This window comes from Mus caroli, unplaced genomic scaffold (assembly GCF_978045245.1).
Source record: "Mus caroli unplaced genomic scaffold, Mus_caroli_1 scaffold_4, whole genome shotgun sequence".
Lineage (NCBI taxonomy): Eukaryota > Metazoa > Chordata > Mammalia > Rodentia > Muridae > Mus > Mus caroli.
Genome location: NW_028227259.1, coordinates 23,125,088 through 23,146,801, shown reverse-complemented (window position 1 = coordinate 23,146,801; position 21,714 = coordinate 23,125,088). Strand labels below are relative to the sequence as shown.

General features: G+C 44.9%; 1 protein-coding gene across 1 annotated transcript in view; it reads left to right on the top strand.

Annotated features, from left to right (window-relative positions):
* Positions 1-20,704: 20,704 nt before the first annotated feature.
* Rheb (Ras homolog, mTORC1 binding) overlaps positions 20,705-21,714 on the top strand; it is a 39,816-nt gene continuing 38,806 nt past the window's right edge. The window contains exon 1 of the mRNA XM_021162464.2: positions 20,705-21,059. Coding sequence (XP_021018123.1) covers positions 21,008-21,059 — 52 coding nt within the window. The 5' untranslated portion in view covers positions 20,705-21,007. The remainder of the gene's footprint in view (positions 21,060-21,714) is intronic.

Here is a 21,714-nt window from a genome sequence, read left to right as displayed (position 1 = left end):
AATTATGTAGACAGATAGTTCCTGTTTCCTACAAGTCAGGGCTCCTTATTCTGCTTTAGCTATTGATTTCTAACTTAACTGCATGTAATAGAAGACTGTGGTCAGTGGCAGAAACTCTTGGAAATGTGTTGAGGCTTGCTTTCTAGCCCAGGACAATGTCAATTTTTATACATTTTTAATATCTACTTGACTATGTACCCTCACTTGTTGAGTGCAGTCCTCTCTAGGTGGCCATTAGACAAAATTGGTCTTGTGTTTTACTTTCCCATTAGTATCTTCCCTATACCTATCATTTTTTAAACACCACTCAATCTGGGGCTGGAAAGATGGCTCAGTGATTAAGAACACTGGCTGTTCTTCTAGAGGACCAAGGTTCAAATCCCATTACCCAAATGGCAGTTCACAACTGTCTGTGACTCCAAGATCTGAAACCCCCACACAGACATACATACAGGCTAAAACACCAATGCACATAAAAAAATAATAATAAGTAAACAAAAAGACACTATTCAATTAATAGTTCCCTGTTCTGACAGCAGGTCTTCTGTATAGAATTTCTTACCAATGCTCTCTTGGCTTTGCTCCTGCAAAACTCTCTCTCTCAAAACCGAATTTGGATTAAATGAGTCTGTGAGCAGGCTTGCTCCCACCCCTAGGCTTGAAGCTTCCACAACCATGAATAGAAAGGAGGACAGAAAGGGAAAACCCAGAAACGCTAGGTCTGTTCAACTCCCATCAATCAAGCTTTCTGGTGGTGCTTGGAGTTTTCCACTCCCAGAACAAATGCCGTAACCTCTGAGAGGATATAGCGCAAAAAGGAATCTATTATGCTTCCTAAGGTGAGCAGAGAGCTACAGTGAACTTGGGGACATCCATAGGTGGGACCGTCCAGGACAGAGCAAACGGATTCAGGTAACTGGAAACTTGGAAATCAATTCTTTCCATCATTGCTCTGCTGGAGTGCTCTGCACACTCCCGTGGGCTCCTGTGCCACTATGTGAAGACTGCTCCTTTTTAGCATCTACAGATACTGCTGAGAAGTAGGCAGGCTCAGTTCATCCCTTCCTGGGTTTCTACCAGCAGAGCAATTCACACAGCAGCATCATGGGGGCACCAGGAGCAACACCCTGGGAAATGTGGAGCCTTCTTCAGAGATGATCTAATCACACCATGAAACATCTGCCTCGCTCACAGAATCATCACAGTCCAGCAGTGTCAAAGGCCAGTCCTCTACCAGGCCCACTCTCCCCAGGACCTCACTCACAGAATCATCACAGTCCAGCAGTGTCAAAGGCCAGTCCTCTACCAGGCCCACTCTCCCCAGGACCTCACTCACAGAATCATCACAGTCCAGCAGTGTCAAAGGCCAGTCCTCTACCAGGCCCACTCTCCCCAGGACAGGCATGGTATCTGGTTCAAGTTACAGCTAGGGAGAGTTTTCCAAAAACAGCCTTTGTTAAGTAAGAAGATGGACTCTTGTGTGAGTGGGAAGTGGCTGTATTCCTCACGGGTGCTCAATAAGGAGAGATATCCTTTAAGTCCTGGCTTCCCAGAGTGTGTGGGGAGGGTGGAAAGAAATCCTAAGACAAGATGGGGGACAAGGAGAGAGGTCAGGCAAGGACCTGACTCCTTTCTGCCTCCAGGCTGGGTCGACACCTCTGGTTCCAAACCTCACCTCTTAGCTTGGTACAGTTTGACTTGGAGGGTTCCTAGCTGTGTGTGTGACTGACAGTGTTCTCACCAGGCATCTTCCAGGAGAGAATATATATGTGAGTTGTCTTTTAAGTTTATTAAAGCAACAGCAGGGGGAGCTTTCTCAGAAATAAAACAAAATAGTGATTGGCATTCAATCTTTTGGAAGCCACGGAGTTCTCAATTATGAGTACGAAAGAAGTTATTAAAAGTGCGTGTGCACTCATAAATTCACAGTACTTGGAGTCTGAAGCAGGGAAATTGCGAGTTTGAGGCTACCCTGGGCTACAGAACAAGAGCCTGTCTCAAAAGAAAAACTCTAAAATATATTATACAAAAGTACTATGGGCTGGTGAGATGGCTCAGCGGGTAAGAGCGCTGACTGCTCTTCTGAAAGTCCAGAATTCAAATGCCAGCAACCACATGGTGACTCAAAACCACCCGTAATGAAATATGATGCCCTCTTCTGCTGTGTCTGAAGACAGCTACAGTGTACTTATGTATAATAATAAATAAATATTTTTTTAAAAAGTACTAATAACATATAACTGCTGTTTATTGGAATTTTAGAAGTTTTTGATAGTTTTTTATCCATATTTTAACACAAATAAGTAAACTAATTTTTCAAAAATAGTTTTTTTCAGTAGAGGCCTTGAGAAAGCCCAACTCTGAGGTCAGCCCTTGCTTAAACAGGCCCCTGGTGACAATGAGTCAGCAGCCTCTGGTGACTGTGACTCAGCAGCCTCCAGCCTTTGCTCACACTTCACCCTGTTTGAAGCCAAATGACTTAATGGAAGAGGAGGGGTCATGAGTTTAAAAAAAAAAAGTTGCAAAAATGTTGGCAGTTATTACAATCAAACAATGAACTTCTACAATCCAAAATTGTAAAAGTAACAAGACTGGTGGTATAGCTCAGCACATGAGAGGCCCTGGGTTCACTAGAAATAGCACAAACATTAATGGATCCATACAGCTCCTAGGACATCTCCAGTGTTACACACACAACTACCCACCCATAGCACTGCTGTCTGTTACAAGCTGGCCTACATACCTACCACCTAGCATGAACTCTGATAAAGCACTAGCACTGGCAAAGGCCAGCACTTATCAGGGACTCTAAGAGTGACTAATGGAACCAGCCATCTTGAAAGCAAAGGGAGGCCTGGTCTCCTAACTCCTGAGAGGTAGCTGCAGGCTGGTGGCTTTAGTACCAGGTCCCTACTCAGAAGAAGCAGCAACTTTCAGAGGCTAGAGGCCTCTCTTTGCACGACTGGCCTGCTATGCTAATGTGGATAAGAATGGCTCCCATAGGCTCATATATTTCAATCCTTCGTCACCAGGGAGTAGAACTGTTTGAAAGGATTAGAAGGATCAGGAGGTATGGCTTTGCTGAAGAAAGTGTGTCACCAGGAGTGGGTTTTAAGGTGGGCATGTCATGTGCTTTCTCTGTCTGTCTCTGTCTCTGTCTCTCTCTCTCTGTGTCTCTGTTTCTCTCTCTCTCTCTCTCTCTCTCTCTCTCTCTCTCTCTCTCTCTCTCTCTCTCTCTCTCTCTGCCAGCAGGTCAGGATGTAAAGCTCTCAGCTACTGCTCTAGCACCTACCAGCATGTTGCTCTGTTTCCTGCCATGATAATAATGGTCTAACATCTGAAACTGTAAGTCAACCCCAATTATATGCTTTCTTTTGTAAGAGTTTTCTTGGACATGGTATCTCATGGCAATAGACACTTGTCCCATGGACATAGACTTGGAAGGGAGGCTGCTGAGAACCTTCACACAATGCTTCTGCCTTGTTCTTGGGTCCCCCTAGAACAATAGAAGGTGGCCAGTGTACCCCATAATTTTACTCCTCTGAAACTCATCCCAGGGCCCCTATTGGATGTTGTCTCTATTGTGTAGTTACATGTAGCCACCTGCAGCCACACAAACTGGGTTACTGAGTGGGAGGCTGGAGCTGTAAGGGAGGAAATGGCAAAAGAAGGAACGAGACCAAGACAGATTTCTGATCAAGGCCCAATGTTTACTAAGAGTCTATGCTTATAAAGGGGGGAGGCCCATCCCCTGCCACACCAGGCTTCTTGATGCTTTGTTGCCAAGTTGTTAGCATTAGTCTACTGAAAAACCCACAAAGTGAGGACTCCCCCATGTTCTGATTCAGGAGAGGCAACACCCCAAATCACTCACAAGAAACAGTCTTTTTTTTTTTTTTTCTGAGACAAGGTTTCTCTGTGTAGCCCTGGCTGTCCTGGAACTCAGTCTGTAGACCAGGCTGGCCTTGAACTCAGAAACCTGCCTGCCTCTGCCTCTCAAGTGCTGTGATTAAAGGCATGTGCCACCACTGCCCAGCAAGAAACAGTCTTGATGCAAACCGCAAGAGGGCTTTTATTCCAGGCACGCCCTGGGGCCCACAGCTGTACACCACGCAGGGTTAGAGGACCGTGGAGCCCTGAGTATCTGAGGAAGGGGGTATTTAAAGGAAAAAAACACAACTCAAGGGGGTGAGGAGGGTGTTGTTGGAAAATACCAAAAATACCAGTTAAGAGTCAGAGTAAGTGGAAGTCACAAGAAAAATAACCTGGTAATTGTGTGATTATTTCTCAAGACAGTTTCTATGAGCCTCTAACAATAGCACATTTGCATAGTGGGTTCCAGCAACGATCAGGGTTACCTTTCTTTTGAACAAACACTCCCTGAACCCAGGAAGCAGGTGGGTGAAGGAATGTCGCTATCTGTTTTATGATTAGCATACCTTGGAGCATTGAGTCACAAGGTCACATTCTCAAGACTGGGCCTAACTAAAGGCCTAGTCTTTTTGTTTCTATGTTACACTTTTTCATTCCCCACTTCTACTTGTTAGTAGTTCTAATCTTAGAACTAGACACTATCTTCTCCCTGACACACTTGATCCTTTAGGGTATGGTACTGTTGTCTCAAAACTAAAAGCTGCACTGCACTAATTCTTGCTCTAATAAAGGTGACTAGCCTATTTAACACACATGGACCTACAATTAAAAGCAGAAGCAAAATCAAAAGGGGCCCTATAAGGGTAGAAAGTAGGGTGGTCAAGAGTACAAGATAAGGGCCTTTCCACCGAGCCTCAAGGTTTTCTGCACAGTGGCATCTAATGTAGACCGAATCTCTAACTTGGAAGCGATGTGGGACTTGCAAGTCTCCTTCTCTTGAGCTGCTTTCACACTTACTGTCTCACCCACTTGAGGGCCTTGAGCCTAGAGAACAAAGGCTGGGAAAGCAACATGTCACCACTATGTACAGAGGCTATTTTTAACAGTGGAGGGAGTCAGTCCAAACTGTCCAGGGGTGTTTCTAACCCTGAAGAGCACAAAGGGTAGGAGAGCTATCCAATCATTAGCACCAGTCTCTGCTGTCAATTTGGTAAGGGTCTCTTTAATGGTTCTATTCATCCACTCTACCTGTCCTGTATACACAATGTAATTTCTAGTCAATCCCCAATATCTTGGCCAGTCCCTGACTTACCTGGGCAACAAAGGCAGGTCTGTTATCGGACCCGATTACCTTAGGAATCCCAAACCTTGGGAAGATTTTTTCTGGGATCTTCTTGGCTACCACATTGGCCTTCTCAGTCCTGGTAGGAAAAGCTTCTACTCAGCTTGAAAAGGTGTCTATAAACACTAATAAGTACTTGTTGCCATATCTAGCTGGCTTAAATTCTGTAAAATCTACCTCCCAGTAGGTCCCAGGCCAGTCACCCCTGAGCCTCTTCCCAGGAGTATACATGGAGTGTCCTGCATTAGTCCTGCACAGGCCTTGCATCTTTTGACTATTTCTTCTGCCAAGTCAAAGAGTCCTATAACATAGTAGTCGGAGGATCTAACCACACCTTTTAATTTCTTGGCCCCCAAGTGAGTCAGGTAATGTAAGTTGGAAACATACTTGTGTCCTTCTTCTCATGGGAGGACTAGTTTTTCTTCTTTTGTTTCTACTACCCCATATGGGGTTTCCTTTACCAGTCCTAATTTGTCCATAACTTGATAGTCCTCAGGGGTGTATCGAAAGCTGGTCTCTCTGACATCATAATAATCTTTAGGCTCCTTTCCCTTAATATTGCTTTATTATAAGTGCTTCAAAGGCTTGAATTTTTGACATATAGCTAAGTTAGATTCTTCATCAGTCCTAGGCAGTCAGTCCTTGAGCCGATCCTGGGCATGGATAGCTAAGTCACTGCCCTACACAGGAATTTACCGTTATCTAGGAAGAAGGAAGTTTGTGATCTAAGGAGGAACCAGAGTAGATACTTAGAACTATAGATAGCTGAGTTACACTCATATACAAGAATTTACAATGGCCTAGGGGGAAGGTGGACTATACAATAGACTAGAATAGGAACTATATAAAGGGCACAAAGCCCTTGCCCCTGACTTCTAAGATTAAGCTGACCTTAGGTGGGGCTGCTTTTTGATCCCAGTTGTTAACATTGAATTTTATCCCAGTTGGTTCCTGCCAGTCCTTCCATGTTTGCATTCCTCTGTTTTGTGTAAGAATCCAGTAACCTCATTGTACCTTGCTGGTTGTGTCACCCAACTTCCCTATTTTCTTCAGTATAAAAAGTTTGATGCTTGATTTGACAAATTAGATTCAGATCCACACTCCCTTGTGTCTCGTCTGTTTGTCATTTTCGCCAACTCCTTTGCCCACCTACAACCAGAACCCGTTCCGTGCAGATAGGAGACCCAGAAGGGGTTAGTCTGCAGCAATTATAGAACCTTTAGAATCATGGCCTTCTACCTGGAGGAAGTATTTCACTGGGGGGTTTTGAAGATTTATAGTCTCACCCCACTTCCTGTTCTCTTGCCCTGATTCTTGTGTGAAGGTAAAAATGTGATAACCCAGCTTCCTGTTTCTGCCACGGTGCCTGCCATGATGGATTCCAACAGAATCAGAAGCCAAAATAAATTCTTTCTTCCTTAAGTTGCTTTTGGTTATGGGTATTTTATTACAGCAACAAAAAGTAACCATACACTATCAGGAGAGTACCTTAGAGTACTAACTTCTAGCAGTAAGAGCTAATAGAGCAGCGTGGATTAGGTCACTTATAAACAACACAAGTGTGAAGGGGTATGGCTTCTCTCTGGTTGTTGTCGTTCTTGTTTGGTTTTTGGATTTTGGTTGGCTTTTGGATTTCTTTTCTTTTTTGGTTGTTTATTATTTGTTTTTGTTTTTGGTGTTTGTTTGTTTGTTTGTTTGTTTGTTTTTAAGACAGGATCTCACTCTGTAGTCCTGGAACTCACTGTGTAATCGGACATCACACCCTGCTGAGATATGGTCTCTTCTAAATATTCAAGAGCAGGATACAGAATGGCTGGTTTTGGTGGGTTCCGGAGAGAACTTCTTTTATCCTTATATGAGAGAAAGAGAGCCAATTCTAGTTTTCTCCTCTTCCTCCTCCCCCTACTAATCTTATTTTCCAAGGATCCACCCTCATGACCTGATTACTTCGAAAAAGTCCTACCTTCAAATACAGGAGTTAAATTTTAATATATGAAGCAAGGATACATTCAGTCTTAATAGACACTAAATTATATTTGCTTGTTTGGGGGAGTTGTTATGTTTTGGGTTGGTTGTTTATTTTTGTGTATATGTGTCTTAGTTAAGGTTTTACTGCTGTGAACAGACACCATGACAATGGCAACTCTTAAAGCACATTTAAGGGACTGGCTTACAGGTTCAGAGGTTCAGTCCATTATAGTCAAGGTAGGAGCATGGCAGCATCCAGGCATGATGGAGGAAGAGCTGAGAGTTCTACATCTTCATCTGAAAGCCAGTGGGAGAAGACTGGCTCTCATGTGGTTAGAAGGAGGATTCCATTGCCCATCCCCACAATGACACACTTCCTCCCACAGGGCCACACATCCTAATAGTGACACTCCCTGTGCTAAGCATATTCAAACTACCTCAAAATGTTTTTTGTTTTATTTTGTTTAGGATCTTACTATGTGGCCCAGGCAGTACCAGTATTCTCCTCCCTCAGCCCCCAGGATTGTGGGATTAGAGTGTGCCTAACCATAACTGAATGTATTTGTGTTCATGACAATATAATTACACTGAAAATTAAAGAATACCTTACCTTTATGTGACTTTTATATGAAGTCACTGCTTTTCAGAAAGAGTCACATTTGGTGTTGGGTAGGGGGTGTCCCGAATCCGCTGGGGACTTTGACTGCTCAGGAAGCAGGACACCTGTGCTAACCCCACACTGGCACTTGGGCAGGTGTTGGGCTATGAGAAGCCGCTGATACTGCTCTGGGTGTGGTGGGGGAGCACAGTCTAAGGTCCTGGGGACAGCTGGAGCAGCTCAGGAGTCCCGGGGCCTGCACAGAGACTGGGACCATCTGATTCTCAGGCTCTTGGGCACCCCAGATGCCACTGGATGCCACAGAAGAGCTGAGAACAAAATGGGGGGGGGGTGTGAGGGGGCTGGCTGGATCTAGCCTGAGCTAAGGAGGAAAAGAGGGGAGCATTCCAGCTGGGTAGCTTGGCTTGGTGTAGGCTGTGGCTGGGAGAGCTGAGAGGCCTTCTGCAGGAGATTAGAGGTGACTCTTTAGGCGAAGGCCAGTTCCATTGTTCCCCATGGTGAATCTCCTAACCCTGAAAAGAGACAGCCCATGGTTTTAAGACATTTATTGTCATGACAGAGAGTGGCGATAAGTAAAACCGTACCCCACTTCCCAGCGTGGGCCTGAGGTTAAATACCATTTGCAGGGAGGAGTATCTGGGAAGGGGAGTTTATTGGCTAAGCCTACAGGCCTTTAGGTACCTCATTAAAATGGAGATCTGTCCTGAGACTACATGACCTGTGGTCGTGTACTTTACCTGTAGAGTGCTTGGGCCGTTGCCTTTATGTGACTGATGGCCACAAAATTATGGAGAGCTATGGCTTTGTGCCAGGAGCCTGGTATCCAGGAGCATGGCAAACTGCCTACCACCTCTTGTAGGGTCACCGGGGTTTCAAACCTTAGCTCAATCAGAATCCAGGCTGCCTTTCACAGCCCACCACTCCACAATTTGGTAACTGTCTTAGATGGTTTACTTACTTCTATTTAGCTGGAAACAAATCAAAAGTAATAAAGATTTTTTTCCAAGGCAAAGTCTCATGTGTCACAGGCTAGCCTCAAAAATCTCTATGTAGCAGAACATAATCTGAACTTCTGAGATCCTGGTTTTCCCACATTTGATTTATAGGGGTGTTGGGGATGAAGCCTATGGCTTCATGCAAGCTAGGTGAGTGCTCTACATAGCAGAAGGTTTAACTATTCTGCCTTGTCTCTCAGTGGGCTGTGCTCCCAGTCACCTGCCCAGGAGCTTTTTGAATTCATGAACAAAAGATACAAACACACACACACACACACCAGTTAACTTTTGACATGCCGTATCTTGCTCAAAGACTGGGCACTCCTAAACCTTCCCCTGCTAGCAAAGGCTCTCCTCCGGGAGACTCCTAAACCTTTCCCTGCTACCCCAAACCCAATCCAGGAAGTGGCCAGTTACCTGAATTCTTGCATGGTTGTTGGCTTTCTCTTCTGCAGCGCTTATGTCCCATCCTTCTCCCTAGAGTCATGGCAATTCTCCCTTTCTCTCTCTCTCTCTCTCTCTTTCTAGTTCCTAGCCCTCAAAAGTCCAAAGGTCCCACCTCAGTCTACCTGCCCAGCCATTGGCCATTGCTCTTTCTTGATCAATCAAAAACCAATTGGAGACAAGGACCTTCAGCATTTGGACGTGCAGATTCCCGATTTGAGGGGCCAGATTAATTCAAAGCATTAAAACCAACCCCCAAGGCTGGAGAGATGGCTCAATGGTTAAGAGCACTGACTGCTCTTCCAAAGGTCCTGAGTTCAAATCCCAGCAACCATATGGTGGCTCACAACCATCCCTAATGAGATCTGATACCCTCTTCTGGTGCATCTGAAGACAGCTACAGTTTACTTATGTATAATAATAAATAAATCTTTAAAAAAACCCCAACAACTCTACCAAATGGACCCCCAGCACCAGTAATTCATGATATTTTAAAATATGTATGTATAAGCTCCTTTACATGATCAACCTTAACTGAGACAGCTGTTAGAGGCAGAGGCTGGGGAAGACAGCTGGGAGAGTATCTTCTGGACATGACTGGACACTTCACTCATGAACTTACAACATCTGTGGTTGTCTGCCTCAAGACTGGCACAAGATCAAGCCAGTCAACACTCCAGTATAGATAGGGGTGGGCTCCAGAACCCCCCACATCAGGTTGAAGAACTATAGGCAGTTGAAGACTACTAGGGCAAAAGCGAATTTTCTCCAGGGTGTGGCATCCAGAACATTACCCAAATTCCAGTAGATGTCCCTACAACCTTGCACATGTAAACCGTACCTATTGAATTCTGTGGGGTGTAAAAAGAAGAAACAAAATTGGAAGGGGACCAGGTAAAATGGGGGTCTGGGAGGAGCTGGAACAGGAGGTAACAAATGGATATGATCAAAATATATTATGTACATGTATGGAATTCTCAAGTAACTTTTAAAGAATGAAAAATTAATGCTGATAGTAAAAAGCATATTTATATGCTTCAAACACCTTTAATCTTCCATAAATCACATTCATAAATATCTTGCTAAAAGAGTAAGACACAAATCACAGTAAAGACCTGGGGTCTGGAGCAATGGCTCAGCTGTTAAGAGCACTCATTGCTCTTCTAGAGGATCTGAGTTCAGTTTCTAGCAGCTGCATGGCTGCTCATAGCTATCTGTAACTTCAGCTCCAGGAACTGCAACGCCTTCTCCTGGTCTCCCTGGTCACAAGGCATGAATGTGGTATACAGACTTGGATACAGGCAAAACATCCATACATATAAAATAAAATAGTATTATTAACAAATAAAACAATAGTATCAATTGTTTTAGGAAGAAGAAATAAGAGCACACACTTCTCTTGCTGATCACCCAAGTTTGGTTGCCAATACCCATGTTGTGTGGATCACAACCAATGTAACTCAAGTGTAACTCAAGCTTCCAATGCGACATCACTTTCCTCTGGCCTCTGCAGGCACCTACACTCATGTGTACACAGCCATTCACAGACATGCATCTGACTCTCCTGTCCTTAATTACATTGAAAGGCCTCCTCTCCTCTTTATGCTTGTAAAAACAATGCAGCCGGTGGTTGCACACGCCTTTAATCCCAGCACTTGGGAGGCAGAGGCAGGCAGATTTCTGAGTTCGAGGCCAGCCTGGTATACAAAGTGAGTTCCAGGACAGCCAGGGATACACAGAGAAACCCTGTCTCGAAAAAAACAACAACAACAAAAAAAACAAAAAACAAAAAAACAATGCAAAATTCACCTAGTGATATTAAAATGGAAAATATTTGAACAATGGGTTTTATATAGATAAAACCCTATTATTTGTCTTAAAATTTTCCTCTAGAAACATCCTGTGACAAATATGTTAATTAATAATTTTTCTATTCTCAATCAACTCCATGTTCCAACCTAGCTGCCTCCAATTTTTCTATTCTTACTTACAACAAAACTCGCAGGAACAGCTTCCTATGTGTGATCCACTATTGTCTTCTGTCTTCAGAACCTTACTCCTGCCTGCCTTCTGGTTCCACCTCTCAGTCAGACATGAGTGGCCTCTGTATTAGACCATGGCCCTTAGCCTGCCAACCTGGTCCCTCTTTGTCCTAAAACAATACTGTCTCGTGTTTTCCAGAATACTCTCTGTTTCCTCCTCCAACCTGGCCACTCTTGGTTTCTGACATTTCTCCAATTCCAGAGTCCATCATTAGAATTTTTCTCACTGTCTGTTATTTCTCCCTTGGTTACCCTGTCCAGTTCTAGGTTGTATATCCGGTATAATGCTGATAATTCTAAACCATACTTTATTTCTTTGAATTCCTGAATCCTATACCTGACATTGTTCCATTCAAATTTCAAATGGGAACCTTAGACACCTCCTGATCAAAACAAAACTGATAGTTCCTGCACTATCACAGCCCTCAGTTTCTGCCCCATCTGTTCTTCCCTGCGTAGTTTGTTCCACGATTTGATTTTAATTATTGGATATTATTTTCAAAGGATTATTCATAAAGATAGAAGACTCAGATGGAAATTAAGGAAAGCTTCTAAATAAGCCCTGTGTCAGCAAAATCAAAAGGAAATATGGAAAGTATAGGGAGTTGATTGAAAATGAAAACACAGTAACTCAAGAAATGCCAGTAAAGCAACATCTAAAGCAACATCAGAGGGGTTTATAGCGCTAAATACATAACATACACAAACCTAAGGAAAGTTCCCAAACCAGTATCAGGTTTTGCTTTAAGAGAATAAAAAAGAGAGCAGATGAACTACAATAAATAATAAAAAGAAGTGCAGAAACCAAGGATACAGTGTTGCAAGGCAAACCCACCAGACACCACCACAGGGCCAGCCTCAAAGCCAAAAGGAAAGTCTTTATTGATGTCCAGGGCTGTACACAGAACTTACCCAAATCCTGCAGCACCAAGCTTTACTGCTCTGCCTTTCATGCACAATAAAATAAAATAAAATAAAATAAAATAAAATAAAATAAAATAAAATAAAATCTTGGTTGACACACCACAGTTAGCATGAAGTGCAAATTCAGAAGCCAAAAAGAAAGGTTGGTACTTCTAGGGACCTCCCTGGAACCATGGACTCTCTCTGCTCCTGTTAAGGCAGATATTGGAGCCTACATGCTGGGTTTTAAGGTTGGAATGGTGCTTCTAACGTGGTGTGGGTTTTTCTAGGTCTGAGGGCCTATTACAGTCCCCACTAGTTCTATGGGCATAAGTCAAATTGTGATTTATCTGGGTCAGGTGGTGTCTTAGTCAGGGTTTCTATTCCTGCACAAACATCATGACCAAGAAGCAAGTTGGGGAGGAAAGGGTTTATTCAGCTTACACTTCCATACTGCTGTTCATCACCAAGGAAGTCAGGACTGGAACTCAAGCAGGTCAGGTAGCAGGAGCTGACGCAGAGGCCATGGAGGCATGTTCTTTACTGGCTTGCTTCCCCTGGCTTGCTCAGCCTGCTCTCTTATAGAACCTAAGACTCCCAGCCCAGGGATGGTCCCGTCCCACCCACAAGGGGCCTTTCCCCCTTGTTCACTAATTGAGAAAATGGCTTACAGCTGGATCTCATGGAGGAGGCATTTCCTCAACTGAAGCTCCTTTCTCTGTGATAACTCCAGCTGTGTCAAGTTGACACAAAACTAGCCAGTACAGGTGGTTATATTGTCCCCTCACTAACAATTTAACAGAATTCACTATTTGCATAGTTCAGTGGGCAGTTGAGCAAGGAGGGTCCTACAGTGAGGGCTAGAAGCAAAAGTATTAATGGCTCAGCAATGATCAGAAGAAGTAGAGTAGTTAATTTAGAGACTAGGAGAACAAGGATGGATACCAGTGTGGCTAAGAGAATAGAAGGCTTGGGTTTCTTTGGGCAATCTGGTTGAACCAAAAAGATTTGTACCCCCAACAAGAGGGTACAAATCTTAAGCCAGCAGGAAGGGTCTTACATCAGAGAAAGCCATTAGCCAGCACAGGGAAACTGGTCAGGATTGCAGGGCTGTGTGGTCATCGTGTTCCAGACAGCCTTGACCATCTGGGAGTCCAGAGATCTGTCACTGGGTCACTCCACTCCAAGCAATGGCTAGATGAGTTCACGGAAGGCCCAGAGTTTTCTGGTTGAGAAACAGTCACTGTATCTGCCCTTTTCCATAAAACCTTCTTTGGAGTATTTAACACTTCAGGTGGTGTCTTGGAACTTCTCACTCCCATCCCCACCTTATATCTGTTTCCACAGCCAACAGAACTGACAGAAACACACAAAAAGACACAAAGGCAAACAAACAACAAAGACAACCAGAAGTGAGCACCATAAACCATGAGTTCCAGTGATATCTCATGGAGCCCAGACACTAGAATTAAGGGTGTATCCAGCCTTTCCTAGGAATATCCTTATTTCTATTTTTGTTTGTTTGGTTGGTTTTTTTTTTGTTTGGTTGGTTGGTTTTTTTTTTTTTTTTTTTTTTTTTGGTTTTTCGAGATAGGGTTTCTCTGTGTATCCCTGGCTGTCCTGGAACTCACTTTGTAGACCAGGCTGGCCTCGAACTCAGAAATCTGCCTGCCTCTGCCTCCCAAGTGCTGGGATTAAAGGCGTGCACCACCACACCCGGCTTTTATTTCTTAAGGTGTCCTATTTGGAAGGTGCCGTAAACAGATGTACCTCTGGAGGTGGCAGATTCAGGCACCTTTCTGTGATTTACCATTTTAGAGTGGAGGCATTGGGAGCCACTGGGGCAGTAGGACCAGAGGCAGGGGAAGTTCATGGGACCCTGGAATATCTCAGAGTATGCATCTGATAGGAACTGCCTGTTTTCCACACTATCACCCCAGGGGGGATCTGAGAACCCTGGTGTCCCAGTATCTTCATCTCTGGGGATCTTGCTGAGGCATCCAGGATGTTGCAAGGTAAGCAAGCCCACTAGCAATCACTGCACAGACACTCTTAAAGCAGAGAAGAAAGTCCTTATGTCAGGCTAGTGACTACATGAGGAACTTTCCCAAATCATGCAATTCAGAGCCTTATAGTTCTTTGTGTGTGTGTGTATAATATTGTATATGTATAATATTATATATATATATATATAATATTATATTATATAGTGGGATCCAAAGTCCTCATCTGGTGTGCTATATACTATGTATGTATACCAAATGACGTCACAGAGGAAGAAAGAGGTACAGACTGGATTCATATCTGAAACTCAATCAGTAAAATCCATGGGGAAACTGAGTTGAGAAAACTACACTGTGGGGTCATCTTGATAAACTCTGAAAAACTTCTCAGAAAACCTATTATATCATCTGTATAGAAATAAAACTTACTTATCTGCACACTAGGAAAAGAAGAAACTTTCCTTAACTAAAACCCTGTAGCTACCATTGTACAAAGTCTTCTGCCAGAGATCTTGAAACTCCAATGAGATCACCAGCCAAACATACACAGAAGTCCAAGTAGAATGGAAAAGACTTAAAACCATCAACGCCGGGGTCCAAGAGTCAAGAATACTTCAAGAGAGAGAGAGAGAAACTCCTAAAACACCAGAGGATATAGTTCGATAGAAAACATTAAAGCAAAACTGCAAACAAGTGTAGGAAAGGGTGGCTTACTTCTCAGTGCAGAAGCCAAGTTCATCAGTTAGACAAACTTCGTCTGGAGGACAGAGCAGGAGCTACTCATGATTTCTGGGAGTGCTATTCACCATAGAAACAGCTCTCCAGCCTTGAGGAGACCTTCTGAGGAAGAAACAAAAGGCTAGGAAAGGGACGATTTTCTGGTGACATAACTCTCTATATCTGAACTGTGGGTGCAGTTCTATGGATCTACACCTGAAGTAAGACTGAAAGAAGTGTATACACAGATACACACACACACACACACACACCAGAATGCAAAGCTGGTGAGTTCTAAATATGACATAAGGAACTCAATCTTGATATTACCTATACTTATGCAATATATTACATAATGGCACATAAGGCCTTCCTGTGCCATTTCTTAGATTGTATGTAAATCTATAACTTTCTAAATGAAAGTCAAAGAAATTAAATAAAGATGTTTTCTGATAGAGAGTATGTATCTAGGAGACTAAAGAACTCTAAAGGAAGTTCTCAGGCAGAAGGAAAATGACATAACAGGTTACTTCCCACCCCTTAAGGGGAATTGGGCACAAAGGCTCCTTCCTAAATAGTACAGAGTGGGGAAAAGAGAAACGGGCCCTGTAAGGCATGAATAGCTGCCATGCCTAGCCTGGTGACCAAGGTTAGTCTCCATTGTGTTGATGGTTAAGAAAAAGCCAGGCAGAGGTGGAGCACACCTTTAGTCCCAGTACTTGGGAGGCAAACACAAGCAGATCTCTGTGAGTTTAAGGCCAGCCTGGTCTACAGGGTGAGTTCCAGGAGAGACAGACAAACCATGTCTTGAAAAATAGCTACAAGAAGAACAGAGAGAGAGAGAGAGAGAGAGAGAGAGAGAGAGAGAGAGAGAGAGAGAGAGAGAGAACCATGAGATAGGCAATACCCAACATTTTGAGCACTTAACAGTGAAGAAACTGCCATGACATCCCTTATGTGGCACTTCAGGACCTGTCACAACATGCCACATGTCAAATGGTGGAACCATGACCAATCTGCATGTTATATATCAACAAATGTCAATTATTTTATGTTGAAATGAAAATATTTAGAAAAAAATTGTCCTGTTTTTCCCTCTTGCATCCTCAGAGGTTCCCTGCAGCCTATGGCTTAGATAAAATTCAATTCCATGCCAGCCAGCCCTTCATATGATCAGAGCCAGCAGTGACTGTGCACCTCAAGGGTTAATTATATTTTTCAATGGCTTATGAATAACCGTGACTAAATTCTACATCTAAGGCACATTTGAAAGATCTGGATCATAAGCTATCACCTGATTTACTGCAAGAAATCACCTCCTGTCTTTTCCTGAACATTCCTAGTTTCTTAGGAATGAGCTGTGCCTGCTGCTCCAATCATCTAACCATCCACTGAGCCAACAACTTCCATAGCCTGGCTCTGTGTGGGTCAGCCGCCTTTCGTTGGTGAAAGCTAGAAGCTTTAGGCCTAGGGGTTTTGCAAAGACAATTTTTACCTACAGCCCCTGAATATCACATTCAAACTTAGATTGCTGGCAATCTGAGGAAAGTTGATGTAATTCCCTGTAACTGCACTGATAAAAATATTGCCAACTAGGTTGCTTAAAACAATGGAAATTTATTCTCAGGATTCTAGAGGATCAAAGTGTGAAATACAGGGGTTGGCAGAACCACATTCTCTCTGAAGGGTCTCGGGAAGTATGTCTCCTCACCTCTTCCAGCTTCACACAATCCCAGGAGCACTTTAGTCTCTGTCACGCTGGCTATCCTCCCTCATGCCCATGTCTCCTCCCTTCTTAGGTCACACCTCATACTGGCTTGGGCGTCACTATAGTATAACTTCATCTTAACGAATTCCGTTTGCAGTAGCCCTGTTTCCTACTAAGAGTGTTCTGGCAGGGACTGAATTTTTACAGGCCCTTTTTGGGGGGACACAGGTCAAACCATGATGAAGCGAGAATAGTTAACCCTGACTGCACAGCCGACACCTGCCCTTGTGGTTCCTTGGTCAGGCAGTACTCTCTGGCACATGTGCCTTCCTCCGAGGACTTGGAACTGGCCCCCTTCACTTTCCCTTCTTTAGGAGCATCCCATAACTTCCATGTTTCAAGGCTGAGCCATTGGTAAAAGAGGGCCAGATTTTCTTCCCAATGAAAGTTTTCCCCAAGATGACACTCATCCTGAAATGCTAAAGACAGGACCATTTTTCTGTTGAGGAGGCCCCTCTCTGTCCTCTGACTTCAACATTTTGTCCACATAATAGACTGGAGTGGAATGCTTTCCCAGATCTGCACTGTTTGATTTTGGACAGCGTGGTGATTTGAATATGCTTGGCCCATGGGAAGTGGCACTATTAGGAAGTGTGGCCTTATTGGAGGGGGTGTAACCCTGTTAGAGACAGTGTGTCACTGTGGGGCTAGGCTTTGATGTCTCATGTGTATGCTCAAGCTAGGCTAGTATGATCCAGAGCTTCCTCCTGGCTGTCTGAAGATTGGATCAAGATGTAGAACTCCCAGCTTCTTTTCCAGCATCATGTATGCCTGCATGCTGCCATGCTTCCCACCACAATGGTAATGGACTGAACCTCTGAAATTCTAAGCCAGCCTCAATTAAAGGTTGTGCTTTATGAGAGTTACCTTGGTCATGTTGTTCCTTCACAGCACTGAAACCCTAAGACAGACACCGCGGAGACATAACAAGATAGTCAGATTTGACCTTTGCAAAATTAAGTTGAATCTAATTAATCTTTTCTCATCAAATATTTAAAACAAAACAATAAAACTCTTAGACACAATAAAACTCTTCAACTAAGGCCAAGATTTCCCATGAGAAATCATTTCCACAATATATATATATATATATATATATATATATATTTTTTTTTTTTTTAGTAAACAAAGATTTTTGTCTTCCTCTGATCCAACAATGTGGGTGGGGAGGTGTCTCAAGAAGTCAAAAAACTACACTGTAGGCTGGTGAGTTGGCTCGAGGGAGTAGCAGAACATGCGCCAAGCCTGTTAACTTGAGTTTGATTCTCAGGACCCAGACGGTGGAAGGAAAAAAAAGAGACTCCTAAAAGTTGTCCTCTAGCTTCTAAATATACCATGTTATGTACACACACAAATACAACACACATAAACAAACAAACAAAACTGTGTCACAACTACAAGTCTGGTTCTTTGCAAATGTTCACAAAAAGCCAATAAAAAATATTACAATATAAGGCTGGTTGTTTTAAATAATAGCCACAAACCCCAGAAATGGATGCCAGCAAAGACCTATCTGCTCGAGTCACATGTTTAGCATAAGCTCCTCAAGGGACAATGGTCATTAACTGAACTAATTATGTTCTCTATTAGAGATTTAAATGGAAGATTTCAGAGTTTTAGAGCACATAGAAAAGGAACTATGTAAAAGAACATGGAGAAAAAAGGCAGCAGACTGAGACCGTGCTAGCAGAACATTGGGATGCTCACTGGAGACAGCCACTCTTCCAGCTGCTTTAAAAGGTTACAGAGCTTTCTCAGCTGGTTGTACCACTTTGGAATGGACAGAAAGAGCATTTCTTCTGATGCTCCTGCCTGGTTATATTTAGGTATTTCTATGGGTGCACACTTTTGATATCTATTCTCTTACATAATCTGAGCCATCTATCTTCCCTGAATGCATGTGTCTGTGTACCATGTGCCATGGAGTACCCACAGAGGCCGGAAGTGGGTTCATATCCCCTGGAACGGGAGGTCTAGCTGGTTATCAGCCATTGTGTGGGTGCTGGAAACCAAAGTCTGTCCTCTGCAAGAGCAGTATGTGCTCTTAACCACTGCGACATTTCTCCAGGCCCCTGAACCAGCGTTGAAAGTGAATTCAATCCACACTGGAATAACAGAATCTTCTAAATTCTCCAATCTGACATCTAAGAACTTTAAGTCAGCAACTAGAAAATTCTTGAACTTTATAACTACTTCTCTGATTACTAATATTCCTAGCCTAAAGCAATAGTGTTAAACTTTTTGAGAGAACTCAAAGGAAGATATTTTTGAGTAAATATCAGAACATGATACAAAGACACCCAACACGAATATAGACCTTCATTATGCATAACATGTTGTTTGTATCCTGTTCTATTTAGTAGTAGTAGTAGTAGTAGTAATAGTAGCAGCAGCAGCAGCAGCAGTAATAGTGTGCAGATGTGTTTATAAAATAGAACAGATATAGAGGCCAAAGAACAACTACGAGTCAGTTCTTTTTCCACTTTGGTATACACTGATCAAAGTCAGGTTGTAAGGTTTGTATAGCAAGTGGTTTTACTGGCTGATGCAACTTGCTGAACACCGTGCCCCCCTTCCCCTACAAGGTAACCCTATGCTACATTACCACGGACTTTAGTGCTATGAGCTGAAGAACACTGGCGGATTGGGGCATCTGCTGAGTATACATACGTTTACCTGGGTCTGTTTTTAAATACTTAAGATAGTTCAAAGGGGAAGGCACTTATAGCTCAGTTCTCTGAGTACTTGAGTTCATCCTGGGTCCAATCCCAAGCACTGAATAAACATGGTTTGGAAGTCCGTAATGCTAGCATTTGGACAGAGAAAAGAGAATTGAAAGATCAAGGTAGCAGAACAGCACTTAATCCCAGCACCTTGGAGGCAGAGACAGGTGGATCTCTAAGAATTCCAGGCCAGCCTGGACTACGTGAGTCTAGTAAGTCTATTGTGAAGGGCAAAAAATTAAGGACAAGTGTGCTGTTCTCTCTCGGCACCTTTATTTCCAGGCCTAGCTTTTGGTTTGGGCTTCGATGAACTAGGCTTAGGGTCTAGTTTTCCATCCTGTTCTTCAATATGAGGACATCTCAACTCCTCTAGTTCTCTGGAAACAAGAGCTTTCTGCCTGTTACGACTGTTGTAGAAAATATGACAGCCTTCCCTTTTCAGGCATGGCCCGCCCACACCAGACAGCGAAGCCTCCTCCTTTTCCTCGGCGTTCTTGACAATGGCTGACTTTCACGTTTCTCCAGAAATAACCTCTCGAGTGTTCAGTATGAAAAGATGCACTGATCTGGCTGCAGGACTCCCACGCGCGCGCCTGTCTGTGCGAGGTGCGCGCCACCCGGCGTGTTGCCTGAGTCCGCACCAGGACTGGTCAGCTCGCGCTGCTTTTAATGGAATTTCTGACATTTGCGAGCTGCACAGATTTCATTCTTCCCACAGTTCCTCAGCCACGAATAAAGCTTAGTCACCACCCACGTTAAGCCCAGACTAAAGCTAACATAGCAGGACGGTAATTTGAAGTATAGACAAGTGCGAAGCGAGGTGTCAGCCAACCTACAGTCCGTCAGCTAGGGCCACGCGCCTCGCTCCTTTTAAGGGCCGGCAGGCGCAAGTCGGCCAACGGCTCGGCACTTCACCAATCACCGTGCTTCACGCCTCTAGTTCCGCCCCCGCACTCACATTAGCCAATCACTGAGGAGTTGCCTGCCCTCCCGCCCACCCACCGGTAGGGCCACGCTTTTGGACCACGCAGGCGCCCGGCCGAGCAAAAGCAGACAGAATTTATTTTTAGCTCCCCGCTGAGCGGCACCTCTCCTTGGCTCCACCCCTCCAATCCCCAATAGAAGACGGAGTTTCCATTGCGTCATCGCGCGGCAGTCTGGGAGCCGTCCAGTCAGAGCTCGGGCAGGATTGTCGTAATTAAAAAGCGGCGGAAGTAGGTGGGAGGGTCATGACGCAGCGAGTTTCGGTCGTGACTTTTCCGGGGGCCTTGGGGCGTCTCCGCTTTTTCCCTTTAAAGTAAAACGTTTCCCCGACGCACCCCCGCGCGTTCCGGGCTGGGAGGCGGCGGCGGGAGGCGGCGCAGACGGGGCCGCGCGCGGTCACGTGGGTGTGTTGTTGGGGGAGGGCCCGCGCGTTCGGTTCCGGGCGGTTGAGCGAGCTAGAGAAGGAGCGAGCGAGCGAGCGAGCGAGCGAGCGAGAGGCAGCCGCGCCCGCCGCCGTGCTCTGTATGCCGCGTTCCCCCGGCGCAGCCGCCGCCGATAGTCTGAGCCGGAGGAGCCGCCGCCGCCGCGGTTAATGTGGTTGGGTCGGGGCTGAGCAGGCCACCAAGATGCCTCAGTCCAAGTCCCGGAAGATCGCCATCCTGGGCTACCGGTCTGTGGGTGAGTGGCGGCCCGGGCGATGTCGGGGCTGAGCCCCAGGACGCGGACGCGCCTGCGAAGTTTGTGGCGGCGCGGCCATGTGGCGGGCGGGCGAGCGGGCGGCGCGCGTTTCATAACCTCCATTTTGAGTGGAGGCGGCGGCGCCTTCCCCTGTCCCCGGGCGCGGCGGACAGGTGGCGGGGCGGCAGGCCGAGGCGGCCGCGTCCTTCCCTCGGCGTAGGAACCGCGGGCCACTGCCCGGGAGTCCTGCGGCCGGGAGCAGCCTAGTCGGATCCCCGCATCTGTCCCGCCTTCTCTAAGCACGGTCTGTCCCCACCCGTTTCCCCAATCCCACAAGCCCCGAGCATTTCAACAAAGGAAACCTCTCCTTGTGACCTTTCCATCTGTAAAGAAGTTAAGCCTTTTAAAGAAAACGGGGAAACTTCAAGACGTTTGGCTACCAAGTTTTCCGCCTCCAAGAAACCTAGACTGGACCCCTCACAGGCCAGCTAGGTAGCAGCTGGCAGCCAGCACAGGGAAGAGGAGAAAGACGTCTCTGATGTGTCCTATTTTCTTTTCCCCTTTGAGGAGAAACAAGGCCAGGCACTTGGAACCAGGCTGTTAAAGTAATTCAAAAGCCCGTTTGTTTTCCCAACACCACCACCAAGCGATTGAC